Source organism: Leptonychotes weddellii, chromosome 5 (genome assembly GCF_054177405.1).
Source record: "Leptonychotes weddellii isolate Sample4059 chromosome 5, ASM5417740v2, whole genome shotgun sequence".
In the NCBI taxonomy this organism is placed as follows: domain Eukaryota; kingdom Metazoa; phylum Chordata; class Mammalia; order Carnivora; family Phocidae; genus Leptonychotes; species Leptonychotes weddellii.
Genome location: NC_138373.1, coordinates 96,083,621 through 96,107,939, shown reverse-complemented (window position 1 = coordinate 96,107,939; position 24,319 = coordinate 96,083,621). Strand labels below are relative to the sequence as shown.

The following is a 24,319-nucleotide window of genomic DNA, read 5'->3' as shown; positions in this document are numbered from 1 at the left end:
TGCCTATTCTGAAACTTTATACAATATGTAGGAAATACAGGATATACTCTTATATTTGGCTTCTTTCTTTCAGTCTGATGTTTGTGAGGTTCATACATGTTGCTGCTTTTGCAATGGTCCATTCAGGTCCATTCATTCTAATTGCTGCGTAAATTGCACAATTTATCTACTCTATTGTTACACATCTGGATTGTTGCCAGCTTGGAGCTGTTATGAATAATGCTGCTTGTGAGAATCTTATACAAGTCAATATGATATACCAATATGGTTTTTAAAATAACATTAGATGATCTGCTTTGTAAGCAAATATTTTTAAACGTTAAAGAAATTATATTTTTATTAACTCCAAATTCAGGAATTATAAGTTCACTGATTTATATTTCTAGTTCTAGTGTCATGTATCAGTTTTCTAACCCAAGGATTCAGCAGGTCCTTGAAATCAGATGTGAATATAAAATTACTTTTTTCACCCAAATGCAGCAACAAATGACAACAGAATTATCTGTGGCTTTGTCACTAACAGAAATCATAGATATTTTCATATCACGTTATAGCTGTTGCAGTATCTCAAAATACCATTTATTCTCATCACTTTGAAAATATAGTAATGAAAGTCTCACCATTAGCTCTTAATATTTAATGGTCTACCAAAGAAGTACATATTACTACATTACAAATTTATTTTTTAAGTTTGATATATTCAAATATAAGTGGTCTCCTTTAATTCTGTGTATTTTATAGTTTTAAAAACCCTACTCTGAAAAGGGATCCAGAGGCTTCACCAGACTGTTAAAAGGATCCATGGCACCAAAAAGTTTAAGAAACTTTGCTTTATTTAACTAAAATGTAGGTGTAACATACAAAGCAAAAAGATAATTTCCAAGAGTCATCAAAGGCGCATAATTGAGCAGAGGGGAGGTCTTTAAATTTCTAACCAAAATAAGGCCACGTTCACCAATAAAAGTGAGTCTTGAGGAAGGGGATGTGGGAAAAAGAAGGATTTATCAACTAAGGAAGGCTTATTGGGGGGATGAAGGGACCAATCTAATAGAATTAAATTTTTTTCTTAAAAAGGAGAGGAATAAAGCTATGCAAGGTCTGGGCAGGTTCTGTGCTCCCAGAAAAAAGGCATCTAGGCTCCTCCCCGTATAGGAGGAACCAAGTAGCCAGAGAATTTAGGAAAGTCAGATTTACCTTTGGGAATTTAGAGACAGCTGAGTAACTCTACTATGATTTTAAATGCACTTGTGGTATAAAATGTATCTATCTGCTTCCTGCTGATGAAATTATTTTATAAAGAAGCCTCTGTTTCACATTTACACACAAATGATATAAAAATGAAAATGTGTGGGTTTAGATTTTACTAAAATACCCTCATCCACTGAGAACTTCCATCACCTGTCATTTTACCTCAACTCTCAACTCCTGTCATCATCAGCAACTTCAGTGTTCATCTACGATCTGCATTTCCTAACTCTGCATAAGTCACCTGATAAACTTTTACACAAAGCTGATGTTTAGATCTTAGCTGCAAAGATTAGGACTTAATTATCTGGATGGGGCCCAGACATTCGTATTTAAGAGCTCTCTGGGTGACTTCAATGTACAGTGAGGACTGAGAGCCTCTAACCTAAATCCCTGATCCAAAATCTAGCCTCCAAGTTTTCCTGATCTCAACTCCAATAACATTCACCCACCCTCTGTCCCTACCATCATCCACTGGACTTTAATCAGCCAGAACTGTCCTCTCCTGGAAACTACACTTCAAAATATCAATTGCCTATCTTTCTACCACACTGTGGTCTTCAGCCTCACTGAGCCTTGCTCACTTCTTTCAACCCACTGTCCCTCCCACAGCCTTACCTCCTTTCTGAATCAGCCTGTAACACATAATATATTACCTCAGTAATTCTCTGAGTCAGAACCTTCAATATCCTTATCTTTCTGAGTCCACCACTCATCATGCAATCTTAAATCAATACAACAACTTGCTTTCTCCACTCCTAAACTGGGCTACTTAGGTAATAAAGCACACATTCCTGCAGACTGGTGCCCCTATAATACTACAGTGCACAAGCCCACTGCCCCTCAGTCTTTTTAAACACCTCTAGTGAGGAGATACCAACAATGGCTACTCCCAATTCAAGGCTGGCCTTAAGTCGTCCTCTACCACCTGTACTTTCAGGGGATGATCTTGCTACCCCTTCAGAGAAAACAAAGGCTATTAGGTATGAACTTTCTCAAATCCATTCTCACACAATGACCTCGAGATCTGAAGGGCCCTTCTTATGTCTTTAGGACAACTAATTATTCCCATCTTAAAATTCACTCCTCCCCAGCTGCCTCCAATCTTAACTCTGAGCCAACTTCCACTGCAGTGTGTTCTATGACACAACACAGCATGCATAAATAATGCAGCATGGTGTAATGTAACTTTTTCCATGATTTGATCATGAGTATTTCCCACTGTTGTCTGAAATTACATTTCTGTATATAAATCCCTGCCTACATTTTATGGCTTCTACAACATTCTACTGACTTCTATAAATGTTGTACCATTCAACACTCAGAATTGTTTTGAAGATTAAGAAGTTTATATATAAAACCCCCCACTTACAGTAAGCAGGAACTAGTTAAATATGTAATTATAGTAAGTTACCACTTAAAAGTCATCCCCTCTCGGGGTGCCTGGGTGGCTCAGTCGTTAAGCGTCTGCCTTCGGCTCAGGTCATGATCCCAGGGTCCTGGGATCGAGTCCCACATCGGGCTCCCTGCTCGGCGGGAAGCCTGCTTCTCCCTCTCCCATTCCCCCTGCTTGTGTTCCTGCTCTCGCTCTCTCTCTCTGTCAAATAAATAAATAAATAAAATCTTTAAAAAAAAAAAAAAAGTCATCCCCTCTCTAAATGTATCTTATTTTATAATTTGGAGTCATGTGTTACATTAAGGGAAAAAACCTAATTAGAAAAGGGAAAAAAAAAAGGCAATTCCCCAAAATTGAAAACAAACTAAAACAAATCCAACTATATATCTAGTTGGTGGCATAACCACACAGAAAATTCTTTTAAGTATCCTTGAAATACAAATTCCTACAGGATATATCATTAGAAAGGTAGAGGTCCTAAGAATTTTTTTCCTAAAGTCATCCCTTTTTCCATCCCTGCATTACTCCCACATCATGTTTATCTATATCACTTTGTTTTGTTTTTCTAGGTAAACTATAATTTTATCAAATCGAATTTAACTCAAAGTTTAATTAGAAACTACAGTCTATAATAAATATATAATCTATAAATAAAACCTGGAAAGAAATGACCTATAGTAATAATTAAGTCTACCCATTCTGAAATAGGGTAGGCCTCTTTCTTTCCTCTTTTTTTTTTTTTTTCTGGTTGTCAAATGATCCTTTATTGAAATATTTCCTTTGTAGTTCTTAACTAGCTGGACATTCCACTGCACCACTATTGATGTCATCTATGATGTCATGAGGGTGGCAGCCATCAACATTGCAGCCCACAGATTGGGCAGTCCCCAGGATCTCCTTAATGGTTCCAGAGAATTCTCTGGCTAAAGATCAGTGATGCATCTATCGAGCAATGTTGACGATATCATCATAAGTGATATTTTTACTGTGCTTAAAGTTTTTCTGCTTCTTTCAGTCTCTTGGCGGTTCCTTGAGGCCTTTGACAATCAGAGCAGAGGCAGAAAATACCACTTCAATCTGGGCCTGTCTTTCTGAATGGTCAGTTTCACTGTAATCCTCAGACCCTTCCAATCATCAGTTGCTTCGGCGAGGTCATCACCAACCTCTATTGGAGAAAGACTCAGGAGGCCAATCTTGGGGTCCAGGGCAGACGTAGCACCAACTTCCCCATCAGTGCACCCCAGGTATATGACTTGGATCTTGTTGGGGTTGGGATCTCGAACTTAGGCAGCATGGTGGAGGCAGCTGGTGTCAGGATGAACCCGAATGTGGGACTACCAAGACAGTTGCACCTTTGCCTCCTCTAAGCCAAAAACCAAAAAACCCATCTTTTCTCATTTTAGATCAACCCCAGCCTAAGCTGTAACCCAGGCCAAAAGACAATGCTGAAAATATATTATCCATCTAAGTGGGTTGTAGGACTTACTCAGAATACAGAAGTAAAAAAAAACAACATATAAATAAATATTTGTGCCCTTTGATGGTGTATGATGAATCTATAATATATCCACATAGTATCACCACAACCCAAATCCCCTGGTGCTTAGAAGGCGCCTGTGTAAAAGTTTAAGATTGACAGCTTCTTGACCCTCCCCAAACTTTCCCTTGGGTCTCTGCAGAGGATTTTGGGGAGAAAGTGCATATATTCACTCAATAAACATTGAATTCCTACTATGTGCCACATACTAGATGGTGCTGGGAATACAATAATAAGCAAAATGGCAAGCTCCCTGAGAAGAGAAAAGCCCTAATTAAAAATTTCCAATTCCCAAAGCAACAGAGAGACAAGTAGGACAGTATACTAAAAGCTGCCTGCCTGCCCCTGATCTGCCCCTACTCCATAATTTCACATATCCAATTTGCAAACATTTTTAGGAATACAGAAAAATAGGTGATAACCAATATGCTTAAATACCCCTTCATTAACTGACAGTCCACCTTTGAAAGCCTCAAATTTTCTTCACAAATTCAATATAAAAATCCTCCATTTTAGAAATTTAAATAAGAAATATGAAATATAGATTACCTACATAAATGCTGTCTTTTATTTTCAAACTTTTAATTTTTAAAATATAAGCTTAATCTGTCTATATTTCAACTTAGACTGGTCAATTTTTGGCACTTAAAAGACTTTGCTAGGCCTAGCCTTGATGTACCAAATTCACTTAGATACTAGGTTTTGAATTATTCTACATCAGTAGCAACTTACACTGGGGTGATTTCGAGGAGGTACTCGTTCTCTTGGAAGTCTTTCATAGTCATATCGTCCTTCAGACCACATTTCATCTCTTCTGTAAGCCACTAAACAAAAAAACCAAAGAATTATGGTTTTTATGTTATTAGAAACAATAGAGAAGATTTTTAAAATAGTTACATTTTTTTTTAAGTATCTCTGGAAAATATTTGTTGGAATGTAAGTGACCAAAAGGAGAAAAAGAATGATTAAGGCAATTCTTCTTCCAAACAATTCGGAAATGTTCTTTCTAAAAAAATGTAATAGAAAGCCCCACGCTCCATTTCAAAGTCTATTTAAAGCTTCAAAGAGCTTGTTCCCAACAACTGTGGTAAAAAGATCCATAAGACCACAAATATTTTCTCATTCTTATAGTAAAAATTAGAAAAGATTCATTTTCATGAATAATTTACAATGCTGATCAGCAATGCTGCTCCTATTTCCTGGTGGTTTCTATAACACCAGTTTCTAGTTTTGCTGCATTCCTAGAGCTTTATCTCTTCTATGTGTTCAATGAAATGGTTTTAACTGAAAAGTGTTAAATAAACAATCCTATAAAAACACTCTCAACAAACCCTGAAATAAATCAATCTCGATTTTGCTTTTAATGCTATAAATCTATTTTAATGCAAAGGCACTCTCGTAAAATTTGAAATTAAAATAAAAGTTATGTCAGCATTTTTCATGTTTGGGATACAGAGAGAAGCCTCCTCCTTTGAGAGCTGATGTGTTCTGGATAGAGGGCTAATGCAGTTCACTATAGAGTCCAGATGAAAACAATATGTGAACAGGCAAAAGACAAGGTAAGCAAGACAAACAAGAGATGATGAGCAGAGGGTGCAGGAAATAGCCTGAAGGTCATTTATATAAAGTGGCAACACAATGGATCAGGGGTTGGCAAACTTTTTTATAAAGGACCAGACTAATATTTTCGGCCTTGCAGGTCATAGGTCTCTGTCACAACTACTCAATTCTACTGTTATAATATGAAAGCAGCCATAAGCAATACATATAAATGTAGGGGTGTGGCCGTGTTCCAAAAAAAAATTGTATTTACAAAAACAGGCAGGCACTCCACAGGCAGCAGCTCAACAACCACCAGAGTAGATGAGAAATGGTTAACAGAACAGAACCAGGAGAAAGTAAAGCAGGTTCTGACCCAAGAACTATGAACCATCCTGATACACAGAAGGATAATCACAAGTGAGAAGTGAAAAATGGGACAAGTACTAAGTCAGAACCTTTGTAGTACATAGAAAATAGGGCAACAAGTCAAGACACATAGTCTGCAGATTTGTGGAAAAGGAAAATTTCTCAGAGAAGATACATGTCAAAAGATTTTTGGTGGCTCTTTACGATGTAATAGCACTAAGTGGCGGGGGGCGGGGGGGGGGGAGATGACATTCCATTTTGGCAGTATAGCATTCTAATGGTTTAGGCTAAGAAAAAAAACAAAGGCTGGAAGATGAGGGCAATATTTTTTGACACTATCCACAGTACAATCTTAATTTTCTCTGTAAAAACAGACCTACAATATTTTCTAATAGAAACAGACGCAATAAAATGAACTAACTCAAAGATGCCTAGAAAAATCTTAATTTAAGTTACAAATTAGCTTTTAACATTATACATAAATCAACCTAAATTCCAATCCATAATCAGACATCATCAAGAATGTTATTTCAGGGGCACCTGGGTGGCTCATTCAGTTAAGCACCTGCCTTCAGCTCAGGTCATGATCTCAGGGTCCTCTCCCTCTGCCCCTCTGCCCTTCCCCTACTCTGCACGCTCTCACTAAGTAAAATCTTTAAGAAAAAAAAAGAGAGAGAGAGAGAATGTTATTTCAAAGTAACCAGTCTTTTAGGTACAAGAACTGATGGAAGCTTGAAAGAAAAAAAAGAAATTATCAAAATTACTCCTCCGATACCACTTTTACTGAACCCACCAAACCTGTGACTTGTTTATCCTACTTGAGGATAAACCAACTCCAATCAAATCACAGAAAAAAAAAAAACTCAAAATAAAAATGGGCAAATGATATGAAGACAGTTCACAAAAAAAGGAAATACAATGACTCAATCTTTTGAAAAGATGCTCAACTTTCTTCAAAATAAGGAAGATGAAAACTAAAACTATAATGGGGTACTCATTTTCACCCAAAGCTCTGCAAAAATCAAACTGCTCTGACAAGAGAAAGAAAAGTAATACTCATATATTAATGAAACGAGTATAATTTGGTACAGATTGGGAAAAATGGGCAATATCTATTAAATGTTACACATATGCTTTGGCCTGGAAATTCTACTTCTCTGTATACTTGAACAGGTACATAGAAAAGACTGAAAGCAACCTAAAATGTTGGTCAGGAGGATACAGATTAAATAAAATGCTGTGCATTCAAATAAAGGAATATTATGCAAGCCATTTCAAAGAAAAGTAACCTCATATATAATATTGAAGGAATGCCAAGATACACTGATTTAAAAAAACAACAAAGGGTAGATTAATATATTGAATATGCTGCCACTCTGGGAAAATAAAAAGATAGGGTATGAATATATATCCATACGCACAGACTACTTCTGGGAGTATAAGCAGGAGAAATGTAACAGTGCCTGCCACTGGGTGCCTGGGTATAGGAAGGTGAATATTTTCACTGCATAATGTTCTATACCTCCTATTATCTATAACAAAAATAAGTAACTATATTTAAAGGTCCTGGAAATCACTCAATAAGCATAATGTATCAGGGTACCTGGCTGCCTCAGTGGGAGGAGCATGTGACCCTTGATCTCAGGGTTTTGAGTTTGAGCCCCATGTGGGGTGTAGAGATTACTTAAATAAGTAAAACTTAAAAAAATAAGCATAACATCTCAAGTGATGGCAAAAATTATGAATATAAATTAAGGAGCTAAAGGAAAACAAGTAAAAATAAGACTTTGTATTTAAGAAAAACTACAAGAGTTCTAAGGAAATACTATATAGTTTCTTAACTAGATATAAAGCTATAATATTAAAATTACTGGCTTCCCATACACAAAAAAAAATGTAAGAATAACTACTAAACTACTTACTTGAGTCCTTTCAGGAATCAAATTTAAAGTTTTCAACAATCTCCTGTAGGAGGGGGGGAAAAATACAGACATAAGGATTTGTGTCTGTATAAACCAACCAATGGAGAAAAATAACCCTTCATTATTTGTATAAATAAAACTCTCAAAATAAAAAAATTATGACCATTAATAAGCCAAACTCCCTTCAAACACATCTTTAAAACAGAAGATATTCTTTTGACCACCAGAGGCCACCCAAGTTTCATAAGAACAACCGAATTATATTAAAGAATTCTAGTCCTAATTTTGCCAGTTGAGAGCTGGGCAGGGCATCTCTCTTAGCCTTATCTCTGAAAGAATTGCATTAGATGTTTAAAGTAATTTTTACCTAGAATATTAAGATTAAAATATCTCACATATTGAAAAAATTCTAGCATCCTTAGTCTGGAAATCCTTACAATTTTATATTGGCAATAAATGGTCCCATGTTCAAGTCATCTCAAAATCAAGGCAAGAATCATCAACTCATCAAAGATTATTAAACTAACTAGGTAAAAATTTGATGGAGAACTTTTTTTTTCCGATTTTTTTTTTAGTATAGTTGACACCCAACATTACATTAGTTTCAGGTGTATGACAGAGTAAATATACATTATGCTATCTATACTCACAAGTGTAGCTACCATCTGTCACCATACATCACTGTTAGAACAATCATTGACTATATTCTCTATGCTGTGCTTTTTACTCCTGTGACTTTATTCCAGAACTCGAAGCCTGTATCTCCCACAACAGAGAACTTTTTAAAACTTTCTCCCAAGGGGCTCCTGGGTGGCTCAGTTAGTTAAGCGTCTGCCTTCAGCTCAGGTCATGATCCCAGGGTCCCAGATCCAGCTAAACAACCAGCTCCCTGCTCAGCAGGGAGTCTGCTTCTCCCTCTGCCCTCCCCCCCCGCTCGTGCATGCATGTTCTTTGTCAAATAAAATTTTTAAATAAATAACTTTAAAAAATTACTATATATTTTCAGAATAAAGAATATAAAAATAGAAGACAATAAAAGACTAAAAATATATACGCAGTAGTGGTATTGCTCAGTCATAGGGCACTCTTTTTTTTCTTGATTATTCTTTTCACTTAATCCACGTTTTTATTTAAATTCAAGTTAGTTAACATACAGTATAATGTTGGTTTCAGTGTAGGATTTTGTGATTCATCACTTACATATGGTACCTGGTGCTCATCACAGCAAGTTCCCTCCTTAATACCTATCACCCATTTAGCCCATCCCCCTGCCCATAAAAAAAAAAAACAAAAAAGATACTGATATTTTAGTAAGACTAAACAGAGCTTGCTGGAGCAAAATAATTAGCATCCACCAGGATAAAACACCACCTCCCCTCCCCGCAAAAAAAAAGAAAAAAGACCCGCACAGGGGCGCCTCGGTGGCTCAGTCGTCAAGCGGCTGCCTTTGGCTCCGGTCGTGATCCCAGGGTCCTAGGATCAGGCCCCGCATTGGGCTTCCTGCTCAGCGGGAAGCCTGCTTCTCCCTTTCACACTCCCCCTGCTTGTGTTCCCTCTCTCGCTGTGTCTCTGTCAAATAAACAAAATCTTAAAAAAAAAAAAAACCCGCACTAGTGAGGCCCATGTCAAATTATGAAACATCCTTCACCCTTAAGAAATCTATATAATTAGGGAAAGAGGAATATAAATATTCCCTATGCAACCTTGTACTGTTAGTAAAACAAAACAGAAGACACAGTTTGATGATTACATACAAAAGAAAAGAAAGAATATTGGACTATAAAGAAGGTAAGTCTTAAGCTGGATCTTGAATTAAAACAACAGAAAGGGGAAAAGATAATCTATTCAGCAACCTTCTGATTAGTAGCACATGTTGTTTATGACATTACCCAGATTTAGAAAATTGACCCATCCCACAACTAGAAGCCAATCAGCTAAATTTAAGCAAAGATACTCTCTCACTGAAGTGATCATGTTACTGTGTAATCACTAATCTCCCATAGTGGAGTCCAGAAGTACTCCAGTAAAGTTCTCTGATCCAACAGGATATGAAAACTGAAGAACAGAACTGAAAAATGGAAGGACCCTCTACATCACAACTAGGCAGAGAACAGGATTAGAATTCAGTATAGAGAATGTAAGCTTCATTTAGAAGTTTGCTAATTCTCTTATGCCATATTCATTAGAGAGTATGTTTAATATAGCACCATGGTATATCAAATCCAGAAAGAAGTAAGCCTTTTTTTGAGCACCCCAGAGAGCCAACCATTATTAGGTTGACTTACTTGAGGACTAAGACAATACCGAGGACTGGAATTCTCAGTGAGAGTAGCCTAGAAATTGAGAAAACAGAAACTCACAGGCAATATCCTTCTGTCAAACCATTCACACTTTGAACCCACAGGCAAGGCAATAGGTAGATCTATTTTTCACCTTATCCAAACTGGTTATAGTAGCAGCTTAGACCATAGAATAACTGTGCACACTGCTCTTTTCAGCTTCCAGTATTAAGTACACTCAGAATTTAAAAAACAACAACAACAAAAAACCAGGGCGCCTGGGTGGCTCAGTCAGTTAAGAAGCATCTGCCTTCTGCTCAGGTCATGATCCCAGGATCCTGGGGTGGAGCCCCATATCGCATCGGGCTCCCTGCTTGGCAAGGAGTCTGCTTCTCCCTCTGCCCCTCCTCCCACTTGTGCTCTCTCTCAATAAATAAATAAAATCTTAAAAAAAAAAAAACAGAATAAAATAGCTTTCCCTCCTCTCCAAATCCACTCCTTTCACTCTATTTTCATCAGTAACTATTTTGATAGTGAACTATGGCTAGTGAACAGAAAAGTCACATATGACCTTATACTCTAGATGAGCATTAGGCATTTGCACTGGCAATTCCCCACCTAGAATGTTTTTCTCTAGCAATCTGCATGGCTAACTTCTTCTTCCTTCATTATTATCTTCTTAATGTCATTTATCTAATCCCCCTAAAGCTTCCTATTCTTTTCATAGCACTAATCATCTAAGATACTATATAACTTATTTGTGATGCATATTATTGGTCCCTTGCTACCAAGAATATGAACTACATGAAAACAGGGATCTCTATGTTCATTAATAATAAGCACCTAGAACAACTTGCACAATGTATTTGCTCAGTGTTCATGGAGTTAATTTAATAATGCTGGTAATATGCCTCCTCTAGATAAATGATTCCCACATCTCCACTTCCATCCTGACTCTGTTCAAGAGAATATATCACAAACATCTGCAACCCAACATGCCAAAAGTTCTTCACACTTCTCAGAAACCTGCTTCATCTTCTGTCTTCCCCATTTTAGGCAATGACAACACCATGTACCCAACAGCCCAAATCAGAAACCTGAATCATCCAAGACTCGAAACTTTTCATATCTAACTATTCATTAAATCCAGTTTTTTTTTAAAGATTTTATTTATTTATTCATAAGAGACAGAGAGAGAGAGAGGCAGAGGGAGAAGCAGGCTCCCCGCTGAGCAGGGAGCCCAATGTGGAACTCGATCCCAGGACCCTGGGATCATGACCTGAGCCGAAGGCAGACGCTTAACCATCTGAGCCACCCAGGCGCCCAAATCCAGTTATTTCTATTGCCTCATTATATAAATATCAGATGCTCCTCGTCTAGCTATTGGACTCCCCAGCAGTAAAACACTTCTCTCTGCTTCTCCCTCGCCCTATAAATTGTAGCCAGAAAGTTCATTCTGATAAGACACCTGATTTAAAAATCTCTCAGTAATTCCCCATATACTGAAGAATGAAGATTCAACCCTAACCTTAAAAAAAGGCTTATTTATGACCTTGCTTTTGCCTTTCCAGCTTCACCCCCACCACTTCCCCAACAGCTTAGCACACTTTTCCTCTGTCCCTCGCCCTGCTCATGCTCTCTCTCAAATAAATAAAATCTTAAAAAAAAAATCTTAAACTCATCTCAGTATGAGATCCACTGACCTTAAAGCAAGGTAAACATATTCCAGACATGTTAAATTGAAGCAAGAAGATTTTAAGGACTGACTTCAACCCAGAAACTAGATATTACTAATATTTATTGGAAAATGTTTAAAATTCCAGACAACTAAATTAAAAATGAATTTTAGAACATAATTAGTGAAGGTCTATGAAAAAAAACGAACACTGATGTCAATTAACATGGTCAAAATAGAGCAAAATATCTAAGATTAATCCCTGTTCCATGCTGAGGGGGATAAATGTAGGAAATGGTAGTTAAGAAAGCCAAGAAAATTTAAATAGAGTCTTGAGAGATTGCTTAAATGTGGATGAATGATAATGGAATCCAAAAAAAAAAAGGTAAAAGAATTATGGAAGATGTGTCTGAGAAAGTTGGAACTGATCAGAATGGAAGATTTGCATTGCAAAGGAACGGAAAGTAAGCCTGCCTAGGAATTCGACAAGCTTTCCTTTCCTCCCCTTTAGTAGATATTACCTCTCCTAGTTCAGATAAAGCACAGAGGCTCTGAAAAGCTCAATCCCAGAGCCAAAGCCTGGAATCATTCAGGTCTGCATGACTTTAAATCCCACGCCCTTTTCATCATATCACATTGCTTCACAAAGGTAACAGGCAAAGACAGAACACATTCAAGTGCATTAAACGCTAATACAAAGTAAGCAGCTAGAGGAGAAGCTCACTGCAGGCTTTTAAGTCTAGAAATAAGGTGCAGGGGAAAATATCATTCCAGAAGATTAACCTGACAGTATACAAGACAGATTAAAGGAGGGGGCGCCTGGGTGGCTCAGTCGGTTAAGCGTGTGCCTTCTGCTCAGGTCATGATCCCAGAGTCCTGGGATTGATCCCAGAGTCCGGGGATCGAGCCCCGCGTCGGGTTCCCTGCTCCGCGGGAAGGCTGCTTCTCCCTCTGCCTGCTTGTGCACTCTCTCGCTCTCTGTCTGACAAGTAAATAAAGTATTTCTCAAAAAAAAAAAAAAAAAAAAAGACAGATTAAAGGAGAATAAGGCTTAAGGAAAGGAGACTACTGACTACTAACTTAAAGTACTGCATTCTCTGCTAGTTTCACAAATTACTTGATTTTTCGTGCTTTAAGGATACCTCTTATATAAGCCCCACTATACTGTATTAAATACTTAGGAGATTCTTGATTGTTCAATGTAAGTGATCAAGTAATTGAAATTATAAAAATACCAGATGTTTGCCTATATATGTTTACAAATCTAAATCTTACTTCCATCTGGATAAAGCTTACAATCTTAACTGCTCAACCTCCTTCCAGTCTCAGCTCTCCTCTCCATTCTACCTTTAAAAAAGGATACTCAGTTAACTTTGCTAATACATCATCCATATCTGAAGTTTCCCTTATCAAGAATCTAAATTGTTTCACATCAATTAACTGTAACAAATCCAAACTCCTCTGCCCTCTCTCATCTCACCTAAACTCCTGTTCTCTCCAAAAAGATCATGTGTGCCAGCCTCCTCACTGTGCCACAAAGTAACACACACACCACCCTGGAGTTATTTGATATATTTCTCAAACTACAGTACCTCTTTCCATTCTCTCATTCAACTTCGAACCATCCGTGAAGACCAAGCTCAAAATCTAGTATTCTCCACAAAGCCCAATTCTAAGCCCTACCACACTAAAATGGATTCCAAACTGGTAACTGATAGGCTGCATGTGACATGTGTTTGGCCCAGGGTTTCTTTGGTTTTGTTTTGTTTGTAATAAAACGTTATTCCATTGACAACACTTAAAAACTGAGAGATATCACTTTCCAAAACCATATTTCTATTATTGAAAAACCTGTAGGTTTTTCATGCTCTGGCAACACTGGAATCATATTCTCACAAAGCCACAATTAGCTGAAGCTAAGTACCAGCTGATCCCTTTCCAAAGGTTCTTAACATCTTAAAGTCAGATGACATGTCAACTGCCCAACTTCTGAGACTGTATCTGCAGCAGTTTCAATCAAAGAAATACCTGACTGCCTATGGGCACTGGAATTACAAAAATAAACAAGAAAATAACAGTCCCTCCCCCACAGCCTAACTCAGTAGAGAAAGCAAAGAGACAAGCAATTAATTAGCACACATGTGGTAAGTGCTATGATGAGGAAAGTAGAGGGCACTTGGCATATGGCAAGGGTATCTAACTCCCTCTGGGGAAAGTTACAAAATATCCCTCAAAGAAAGTCATAGGGAAAGTGAAACCCTTAGCAGGTGTAGGGATTATCCACAAAGAGGCAGAAGAAAGGTCAGAGAAATCAAATGCTACAAGAGAGAAAAGAAAACTCTACAAAGACCCTGGGGGGGGGGGAGGAAAAATATTCTGAGGAAGTGAAATCAATTCAATACAGGCAGAGCCATCAACTTAACCTCAAATGCAGGTGTCAGAGAAAGGACTCAACTGAAAGGGCAGGAGGCAAAAAGCCAAGTGCTGGTTATGGTCAGGAGATGAGAGTTTCCATCAAGTGGAAGAACATGTAAGAGTTTGTTAGCAGGGAATAGAGGTTTCAGCGAGCTCAGCTGTTGTGTTGAGGGGTGAAATGGGTAAGAAAAGGAGGGAAAAGCAGTGATAGCCTAAATCAAGGGAGAGGAAGTACAAAGCAGCATGGGGATGAGGGTGTAGCATAGAAGACCAAAGGGGCTTACATCTTCGGCGGTAACCAAAAATAACGGGGATGTGAAGCATGGTAGCTTTGGCTGGCCACAAGTTTGCCAAGAGAATTAGTCCCAGCGGTCCCCTGGTGGATGTGGAGGCATTCGGGCTGCGCCCTGGATGCACTTCCTTCTCTCTAGAAGACACCGGCTTCAATCTGGATTGACTGCGTGCAGACTCCAGGAGAGGCTCTGGATTCCAGGCTGCTGACACGCAGGCTCCCAAGGAATGGTTAGAGGCCTGGTCTGTGTGTGTTGGTGGGTAGAAGTATAAACTACCCTGTATTAGTTTCTGATTTTTCTGTAGGGATGATGGGCCCGTTCACCTCCTCTTAAGAGAAAAAGCAGTGTGTGCCCATTATAGATTTACAGGACGGAAAAAGGCGCCAAGTAGTCCAACATTTGTCCATACCAACTCAAGATGAGTCATTCTGTGAATCCGAGTTGACCTTGTCTCAACTAGACTCAGATATCCGCCAGAAAAAGGCCTGTTTTACACTTTTTTTGTAGCTCTCAAAGTGCCTAATACTGAACTGGTACATCGAACACATTCTTTAAATTTACCGACTTCCTAACTTATCTTGGGTCACTGAAGTTACCTAGTTCAGTCTTCTTTCTGCATAATAAGGCGCTAAAGAGAAGCAAACCTGTGTCTCAGACTCAACAGTTTCCTTTATTCCAAACTCCACTGCGTCTCTACACCCTCCACCGCAAGGGCAGAATTACTGCACGAATCAAATGCAACGGGAGACTCCAAGTCCTGCCACGGAAAACACCGGCCCTCCCACCCGCCCGCTCGCTCGACTCGGGCGTAGCAGCCCCCGGGCCCTGCCCTGTCCACCTCGTGGAAAGGTAAAATGCGCTCACCGACTCCGGGCCGCCGGGACACCCCGCAAATGTAGTCGTCGGCTCGTCGCCCCTCTCCTAAGCAGGCACTTCCGGCGCGCTCAAAGACGTCAGCAAAAGCGCCCGCCTCCGGAGCCTGGCTCTAGCTACAGCCAGGAAGAGGCGTTGCTGTCGCTGCCTTCTAGTCTCCGGCGCTTGACCCCTCCCAGGACCCGTGATGCCAAGGCCCCAGCGAGGAACGAGGAAGAGTCCGGGTTGAGCCCCAGCTGAGTCGAGGGCTCGCGCTCTAGTCTCCCAGGCCCGCCCTACCTAAAGGTAAACGCTTCCTCAGCTGCGGCCTTTCTCCCAGCGAGCCCCTCCCCAGACCCGGCCGCGAAAACGATTTGCCCCTCTCCCCGGTTACCCTTTTTATTCCGGGCCATTTACCGTTGCCCGCCCTCGCAGTTCTCCCCAGAACGGTAACGCATAGTTTCAAATGGGAAACTTTTAAGATGTGGAGTTCCTGAACTTGTCTAATAAATTCCAAGAAACATCTCAAGCATCAAGCAGTTTTCCTATTACTCCGCGAATTGGCATGTCCTACGGTCAATATTTTGCCATTTGTGATGGCCCCTACCCCCCCATCTCAAATACACACCACACAAGCTTTTTAAATCGAAATTTGAACCTTGTTAAGTACGATATAATTTTCACGGATAATCTGCTTTGTAAAATACGCTATAAAAATTAACTACAAATTACATTTGTAAGCTAAAAATACATATACAAGTCAGTATCTTTCAAGGCACGGAAACTTATTCGTATAGTAAAATATACCATTTCATTATTTACTAGTAATATGCAAAATTAGTGATTTGAAAGAACTTTGTATCATCAAAATGTGAGGCTAAAATTTTCTCTTAACACTACTGCAAAGAAAAATATTAAGACAACCAAAAAAGTACCCCAAACCAAAGCAGTAGTGAAAATGAGCGGCTACAGTTCTTTCTGAGCTAGCAGGCTGTTTATGATGTGGTAGGCAAGGTATTAAGCCTTTTCAAAAGCACTTTTTTGCCCTTAGCTTGAGGGAAGGTTAAATGAAGCCTCAGAATTTTTTATTTATCTGTTTAAAACTCATTCTGCCTTCATACCATATAATCCAGCACTATAATGGTTAAAGACTCTACTTGAAAGAAAGACCAGAAAGCTCCTTTTCAGTAATATCTGGGGAAAAGAAATTCCTTAATTCACCCAGCTGGAGTAATTGTTAATCCTAAAAAGTGAGGAAGGTGTATTAAATGTGGCATAATTAAATCAATGATTGTATATATTGGTTCTGCTTAGAATGAAGAATACCTGGTTTAGATTGCTTCTGGGTTTGTTTTTCGTTATAGAGATGAGTGGTGGATTGGCCCCAAGTAAAAGCACAGTGTATGTATCCAACTTGCCCTTTTCCCTGACCAACAATGACTTATACCGGGTAAGTAACTTTTAGTACAATTGTCCACTGAACTCTCTACCTGAGGTACAGATGTAGCTTAAGCACACAGTTCTCTTCGGCAAAATTCTTAATAACTACATTACAATGCACTTGAACCATCAATAGCAAAGACCTCTATTGCAAACATAAGTAAAGCAATTGACAATTTTGTAATTTCCCAAAGAGAGTTTACAGTGCTTTCATAGAGAATAACAAGTTCTTTATAAACACAGAAGACACAGCTAGCATAATGAAGTGGGAGCAACTTGTGATAGGCTGGTTTTTCCTGCTTGCTTACTTGGTTTTTTTAAACTGGTAGGGTGGAGGTTTTGGAGGAAAGGGCTGATGAAAGCAAACAGATCCCTTTACTAACCCTCAAATTCTAAAAGGATATTTTAGTTTATATATATGGCAGAAACCGAACAGTTTAATGTTGTTTTTCAGTTCAGGATGGGGTTGGGGCAGAATCCAACATCTTTCACCTCTTCACCTTACAGAGAACAAAATTTCCTGCTGTCCCTGTCCTGCAGATGAGTGGTTAAGAGGAACTGGAAGGAATGACATGAATCCTTTCTTCCAAGTGTGCCCTCTTCTCTCTGCTTCTTTGGGTGGATGTTAAGTACAGAGATGCTGCATAGGTGATACATAGTATTTGATTAATTACTTAACTGAGATAGCCTGAGTCTCAAATAACAAAGGAGAAAATGCACTTTAGCTTATTTCCTTGTATCAAAATAGAGATATGTCTGTATTTATTGAACTTACCATATGCTGAGCACTCTTATAGGTACTAAGAATACATCGATGAACACAAAGATGAAAATCTTGGCACTCATAACATAGCAAGATAAAACAATGTGAAATATAAAAAAGTCAAATGATATTATTCTTTGGATACTAAATTAATGCTAAGATGTCAGGTGCTAAGGAGAAAAAATAAAGGAGGTTAATTAAATGTCAGGTTGGGATGGGGCGCCTGGGTGGCTGAGTCGTTAAGCATCTGTCTTCAGCTCAGGTCATGATCCCGGGGTCCTGGGATCAAGCCTCGCATTGGGCTCCCTGCTCCACGGGAAGCCTGCTTCTCCCTCTCCCACTCCCCCTGCTTGTGTTCCCTCTCTCGCTTTGTCTCTCTCTGTCAAATAAATAAATAAAATCTTAAAAAAAAAAAAAGTCAGGTTGGGAATGGAGGTAACGTTTTACATGAGCTGTCTAAAGCCCTTATTGAGAAAGTAACTTTTGAATAAAGACCTAAAGGAAGTAAGAGACAGCTGTGTAGATGTCTGGGGGAAAAGCATGTCAGGCACAGAGTAAATCCAGTGGAGAGGGAGGAAGGGCAGTCAGAGGAAGGTAAGCCTATGAAGGGATGCCAGGTAGGGCCTACATAGATAATGGTAAGGACTCTGAGTGAAATGAGAAGCCATTAGAAAGTGTTACACAGAAGACTGTTTTGGTCTTCAAGATTCAGTGTTTCTAACACTGCAATCCAGTTATACTACATTCCAGCATTACACAACTTAATCATAAAACTCTATTATTAATTGTGTATATTAATATTTCTGAAAGATCTTTCTAAGACATAATAAATAGGAACTATTAGCATATATGTAGTGGCTGAAACAAATAGATGAGATTGCTTAGGTTGAAGATGTAGAAGTAAATGGGAAGATAGGGCCAAGTGTAAAGAACCACCAACATAGTAAGAGCGCGCAGAAGGAGGGAGACTGATGGGAATGGATTTTTATTACAGAAGCTTTTTTGTTTTATAAGCAGTCTAAGGATCCGTCTTCTGAAACAGTTATTGCTTAATGGGGTTAGCTAAGAATAATGATATTCCACAACATTGATATTTGAAGCACATGATTTCTCTGAGGCTATGGTGGGGTTGATAATTGCCATGGATATACCACAAAAACACAGCAGCTGTGCAATGTGTATGCCTTCAATCTACCACACATAAAGAGTGGGTTTTTTTCTCCGCACTCTTTTGTTAGAAATTTAGAAATTGGGGCAGATACCTGTGACTCCAATAACAAAAATATGAATATTATTCTAGTCACTAAAAAACATATATCTTCTAGGGCCTACTTTATAGAATAAAGGCTAAAATTTTTCACAAGCTTTAACAAAGAACATAGTTAATACAACCTGAAAATCTAATGTTTCTTATGATTTAAAATTAAATTGTAAATTATTATGTGGTCTTTTGTTTCAGATATTTTCCAAGTATGGCAAAGTTGTAAAGTAAGTATTCATTTCAAATTTTGAAACCTCATTTAAAAGTTCATCTGAATTTACTTTTCCATTTTTTAAGATTTATTATTTTTCGATAAAACGGATATTTGATATAACAAAGAAAAAATGCTACTGTTTTTATACATATTTCATTCATTTTTCTGAGTATATAAACATTGTATAGACAATTTTTTTAAAGACTTAATTCTATACATGCAATTTTGTTGTCTTTTTTTAAAACTTGACATTATACTATAAACATCTTACCATGTACTTGAAAGATACACCCTTGTAGCTAATGATCTCATGATATTCCTTTATATATCATAATTTATTTAAACAATTTCTTAATCATACTACTAAGAACTAAAACTGATTCTGTTATCCAATATAAGACATAAAGGCTCTGATTAAATACATATTTTGGTTATTAGAAGGTGTGTTATCAAGTATAGCAGAAGTGGATTTCACTTGTCAAATAAGTAGAATATAAAAAACCAAATATTTCGACAGCAAAGTGCTTATGAGACTGATAAATAAATAGAAAACATATTCTCTGCTTTCATAGAAAGTTTAGAGATCATTGGAAAGACTGGAAACATACAGAAATGGTAGGGATGATAATATCATTTGGAGCTGAGAGTTACAAAAGGATAAAAGGAACTTCATATATTTAATTCACTATTTTAAATCAAACTTGTACCTGTATTATGGGGAAAAGAAGTAAAAGCAGGGTATTATTATTCTAACTATCTTACAACCAATATATATTCTGGTGTAAATGTGAAATTGTATTTAAAATCCGAGAATTTAGAACGTATTTTGGCCAGTTTTTTCTAGCTTTGGATAAACGGTAAGAAAATCATCAAAAATGCTTCTAGGTAAATTTTTGTGTCTTTAGAATTTTTTTTTAGATTTTTATTCCTTTATTTGAGAGAGAGACAGAGACAGCAGGAGCAGGGGGGAATAGGCAGAGGGAGAGGGAGAAGCAGACTCCCTGCTGAGCAGGGAGCCCCATGTGGGGCTCAATCCCAGGACCCATATATCATGACCTGAGCTAAAGGCAGACCTGAACTGAAGGCAGACACTTAACCGACTGAGCCACCCAGGTGCCCCATGGATCTTTGGAATTTTGAATAGTCATTATTACCAGTCAAATCACTAATAATGATGATATGTGACAATGAGCACATAAATATGCTAGGCATTGTTCTAATCTTCTTACATGTATTACTTCATTAAATTCTCACAACTACCTTTTAAGGTAAAATACTATTATTATCCTAATATTATAAATAACAAAACTGAAGCACACAATAAACTTACATACTGTTAGTTAGTGGTGGAGACAAGATTTGAAATCTAACAGTTTGATTTGAGAGCCTGCTCCCTTAACCATACCATTACCTTTTCTTGGTTTTTCCCATCTGTCAGAATCTCTGAATGAAATTTCTATACAAACATAAAATTAAAAATCATGAGAATGCTATGAAGTCAAAGACAGAGTTATAAGCACCTATAAATAGGGAAGACATGATCTAGTCTGGATGGGGTAGGTTTACCTAAGTCAGTATACTTTGAATTGAAACCTTAAGGCAGAAAGAATGGGAAGAACGTTTTAGGTAGACGGACTACCTTGTGTAAAAGCCCTGGGGCAAGAGAAAATAAAGTGAGATCAAGAAACAGAAGGCCAGGGGCACGTGTGTGGCGCAGTTGGTTAAGCATCTGCCTTCAGCTCAGGTCATGATCCCGGAGTCCTGGGATCAAGCCCCACACTGGGCTCCCTGCTCAGCGGGGAGCCTACTTCTCCCTCTCCCTCTGCCTGCTTCTCTGCCTACTTGTGCTCTCTCTGTCAAATAAATAAATAAAATCTAAAAAAAAAAAAGAAAAAAGAAACAGAAGGCCAGTATAACTAGAGATGAGTGAGCAAGAGGGAGAAAGCACAAAAAGGGTCTAGAGCTGGAAGCAGGTTCCTAATCTTGCTTCTTGGCCGTGTTACAAGATATTTGGTTTTCATCCTAAGAATACCAGGAATTCACTGGTACAGAATTTTAAATGAAGGAGGAACATGATTTGAATTTTTAGAAGCTTATTCTGGCTTCATTGTAGAGATTAGATTGGCAGGAAACGAGCAGATGCTAGCAGACCAGTCAAAAAGCTGTAACCATAGCCTAGGGGAGTAATGTGCACTAAGGCAGTATAGGTGAAGAGGTAGAGACTGGACAGATTTGAGAGATGGTCAGATGATCATTAGGCTATCAAATGGGTAATATTTAATGATGTACTTACTTAGTATGTAAGGTTTGGGTGAGTGAGAAAGGGGTGTTATGGATGACACCCAGGTTTCCCAGGATAGTGTCTGTTTCATATTATGGCCTTAAATGAGTACATCTCCTACCAGAAACTTGGGAATAGAATATTTGGTGTAATTATTTTGTTCTGTTACCATAGAAGGTATCTCTGTCAAAGTACTGTATTGTAATTGGTTTATAGGTCTCTTTACCTCTAGACTCTAAGCTTTTTTCCTGAAGGTAAAAAACCTTGTCCTAGGGCCTTTAATTAATCAGTGCTTAAGTGTCTGGATGGAGTGACTGACTGATCACATGAATAAACAAATAGATGCACTCTTGAGAAACCAGTTTCCCATTTGTATCTGTCTTTTTGTTTTAACGTACTGAGCTAGGCATAATAGAGATTACAGATACAACCTTAAAGGAGTTTATATTAAAATAGGTCAGATGAGGCATTGTTCTTACATAACAGACTTCAGTAGAGACTAGCAGAAAGAGAAATTATTTCCAGTTAAAGAGATTAGAGAACTGACATGTTCCGAGCTCTGAAGAATGAGTCAAGTTTTGATGGGCAAAGATTGAGAGTTGAACGGAGACAGAAGCCATGTGAATAGAGGTATCAATTTGGAGAAGTACAGGCCATGCTCCATGAACATTGAGTAGTTTGTTGTTGCTAGCCCTCATAGTTTGTGAGAAGTAGTGAAAGATGAGGGAAGTGGGAGCCAAATCATAAAGGATATTGATTCAAGACCAAACCATAGACAAATTGAAGAACCAAAGATTTTTGAGCAGAAGAATGACATGATTTTATTTACTTCTTAAGTAGAAATGCTCTCAGTGGCATATGAGAGCATTAACATCAAGGGAACTAGTAAGAATAATACACTGTTGAAACAGCAGTGCCACTGTGGACAAGAAAAGCTGTGGGAATGAAAAAAAAGGGAACAGATGAGAGACATTATTAACTGAAGATGACTTCGAAAGCTAACACTTCTGAAATAGTACTTTAGAAAAAAATGATTAATGACTTTAACTGACCTTCACAAATACCATGAAAATTCCAAAAAGTTAAAGTAACTACTTTCTATTTCTTTCAAAATTGGTTGAAAACTTTCTTTTGTATCCTCAATAACTGTGGTGACTCTAAACAAGCGTTGTCAAGTGCTTCTTTCCTTCTAAGCCCCATGAATAAACAGATGTACTTGTCTGAGAAACTAAACCATTTTGTCCATTTTCCCCTAAACTATTTCAACTTATGTTTCCTTTTTGAATGAAAAAGATACCCCTTTTCTAATATAGTGGCATCTTTTTACCAATTTCATTCCAGTGACTATTTAAGTACCTAAACCCAAATCCATTTAGAATAAATTTTAATATGTGAAATAAAATGTTAAATAAAATATCCATTTATTTATTTATCTTGTACCTCTTGTCTTTTCCTGTTAATTCAGGTTTTAGAAAATTATTATGCTTTGTCTTAAACATTGTCTTTTTTTTTTTACTACTTGAAAATAATTGCAAATTTAAAAAAGTTGCAAAAATAGTAGAAAGAACATCAAAGTATCCTTTACCCAGATTCACCTATTGTTAACATTTTACCCATTTACTTTATCATTTGCCCTCTTCTCTCTCCTCGTGTGTGTGTGTGTGTGTGTGTGTATGCACATGTATATATGTATGTATGTACATACACAATTTGTTTTTGTGAGTTATTTGAGGGTAAGTTACATCATTGCCCTTACGCCTAAGTACTTAAGTATGTATTTCCTAAAAATACGGTTGGTTATATGTTACATAATCACAATATGGTTACCAAATTCATAAATTTATACTGATAAAATACTTTTATTGAATCAGTCATCCATGTTCCAATTTTGTCAGTTGACCTGATAATGTCCCACATAGAATTTTCCCCCCCAGTACAGTCTAGATTTAGGTGTTGATTTTAACTGTCCTATATTCTTAACCTCCTTTAATCTGGAACATTTATAAAGAATGTAGCTCGCTCTCTCATCTTTTTTCCACCCCTCATTTTGTGTTTTCCTAATGTTGCCTCATGATTACACTGGAGTTTCATATACTCTTGGCTGGTAACTGTATAGATGATGTTGTATTCTGTGTGTTTCACATCTGGATTTATACAGTGTCCATGTGTCCCTCATTAGTGATAGTAATTTTGATGGCCCAGTCAAGGTGTTGACCAATTTCTCCACTGTATAAATACCTTTTTTCCCTTTGCTGCTAATACAGTCAGTGAGAAACACTCTTAAGACCATGTAAATATCTTGTTCCACATAAAAATTTCATTTTTTATTTTATTTTAAAGATTTACTTACTTATTTTTAGAGAGAGAGAAGAGGGAGGGGGCAGAGGGAGAGGAAGAGAGAGAATCTTAAGCAAGCTCCACTTCCAGCACTTCCAACGCTGGCCCGATCTCACGACCCTGAGCCAAATCAGGAGCTGGATGCTTAACCGACTGAGCCACCCAGATGCCCAAAAATTTCATTTTAGATACTTGTTCATCAACAAATCATCATCTTGCTTGATCCACTCTTTACTATTATTGTTGCAAATGATGATTTTCCAACTCTAGCACTTCCCTTGACATTCTGCTGTAAGCAAAAACGATCCCTTCCCCCCATTTATTTATTATTAATACACACTTATAAATTCCTACTTTTTTCTGTGGTTTATAATTCATTACTGTACTTAATTACTTTGGTACTCAAATTGTCCTAGATTTGGCCAGTGAGAGCTCCTTAAGCTGGCTTCTGTACTCCTGAGCCATTCCCCATCATTTTTTTTTAAGTACTCCCTTCCTTTT

The 24,319-nt window shown here is 37.9% G+C and overlaps 2 protein-coding genes across 11 annotated transcripts in view; one reads left to right on the top strand and one right to left on the bottom strand.

The window, feature by feature from the left end:
* PPHLN1 (periphilin 1) overlaps positions 1–15,645 on the bottom strand; it is a 144,062-nt gene extending 128,417 nt beyond the window's left edge. For 2 of the 10 annotated variants that reach the window (XM_081821509.1, XM_081821515.1), the window contains exons 1-3: positions 15,535–15,600; positions 8,009–8,051; positions 4,911–5,002 (exon numbers count right to left, since the gene is read on the bottom strand). In XM_081821509.1, coding sequence (XP_081677635.1) covers positions 4,911–5,002; position 8,009 — 93 coding nt within the window. In that variant the 5' untranslated portion in view covers positions 8,010–8,051; positions 15,535–15,600. Of the gene's footprint in view, positions 1–4,910; positions 5,003–8,008; positions 8,052–14,661; positions 15,143–15,534 lie in introns of those variants that run through there. The other 8 variants (XM_081821511.1, XM_081821517.1, XM_081821507.1 and 5 more) reach the window with 6 other exon arrangements.
* A 23-nt stretch (positions 15,646–15,668) lies between these two features.
* The window catches only part of ZCRB1 (zinc finger CCHC-type and RNA binding motif containing 1), a 14,802-nt gene continuing 6,151 nt past the window's right edge, over positions 15,669–24,319 (top strand). The window contains exons 1-3 of the mRNA XM_006735235.3: positions 15,669–15,828; positions 16,887–16,972; positions 19,185–19,213. Coding sequence (XP_006735298.1) covers positions 16,889–16,972; positions 19,185–19,213 — 113 coding nt within the window. The 5' untranslated portion in view covers positions 15,669–15,828; positions 16,887–16,888. The remainder of the gene's footprint in view (positions 15,829–16,886; positions 16,973–19,184; positions 19,214–24,319) is intronic.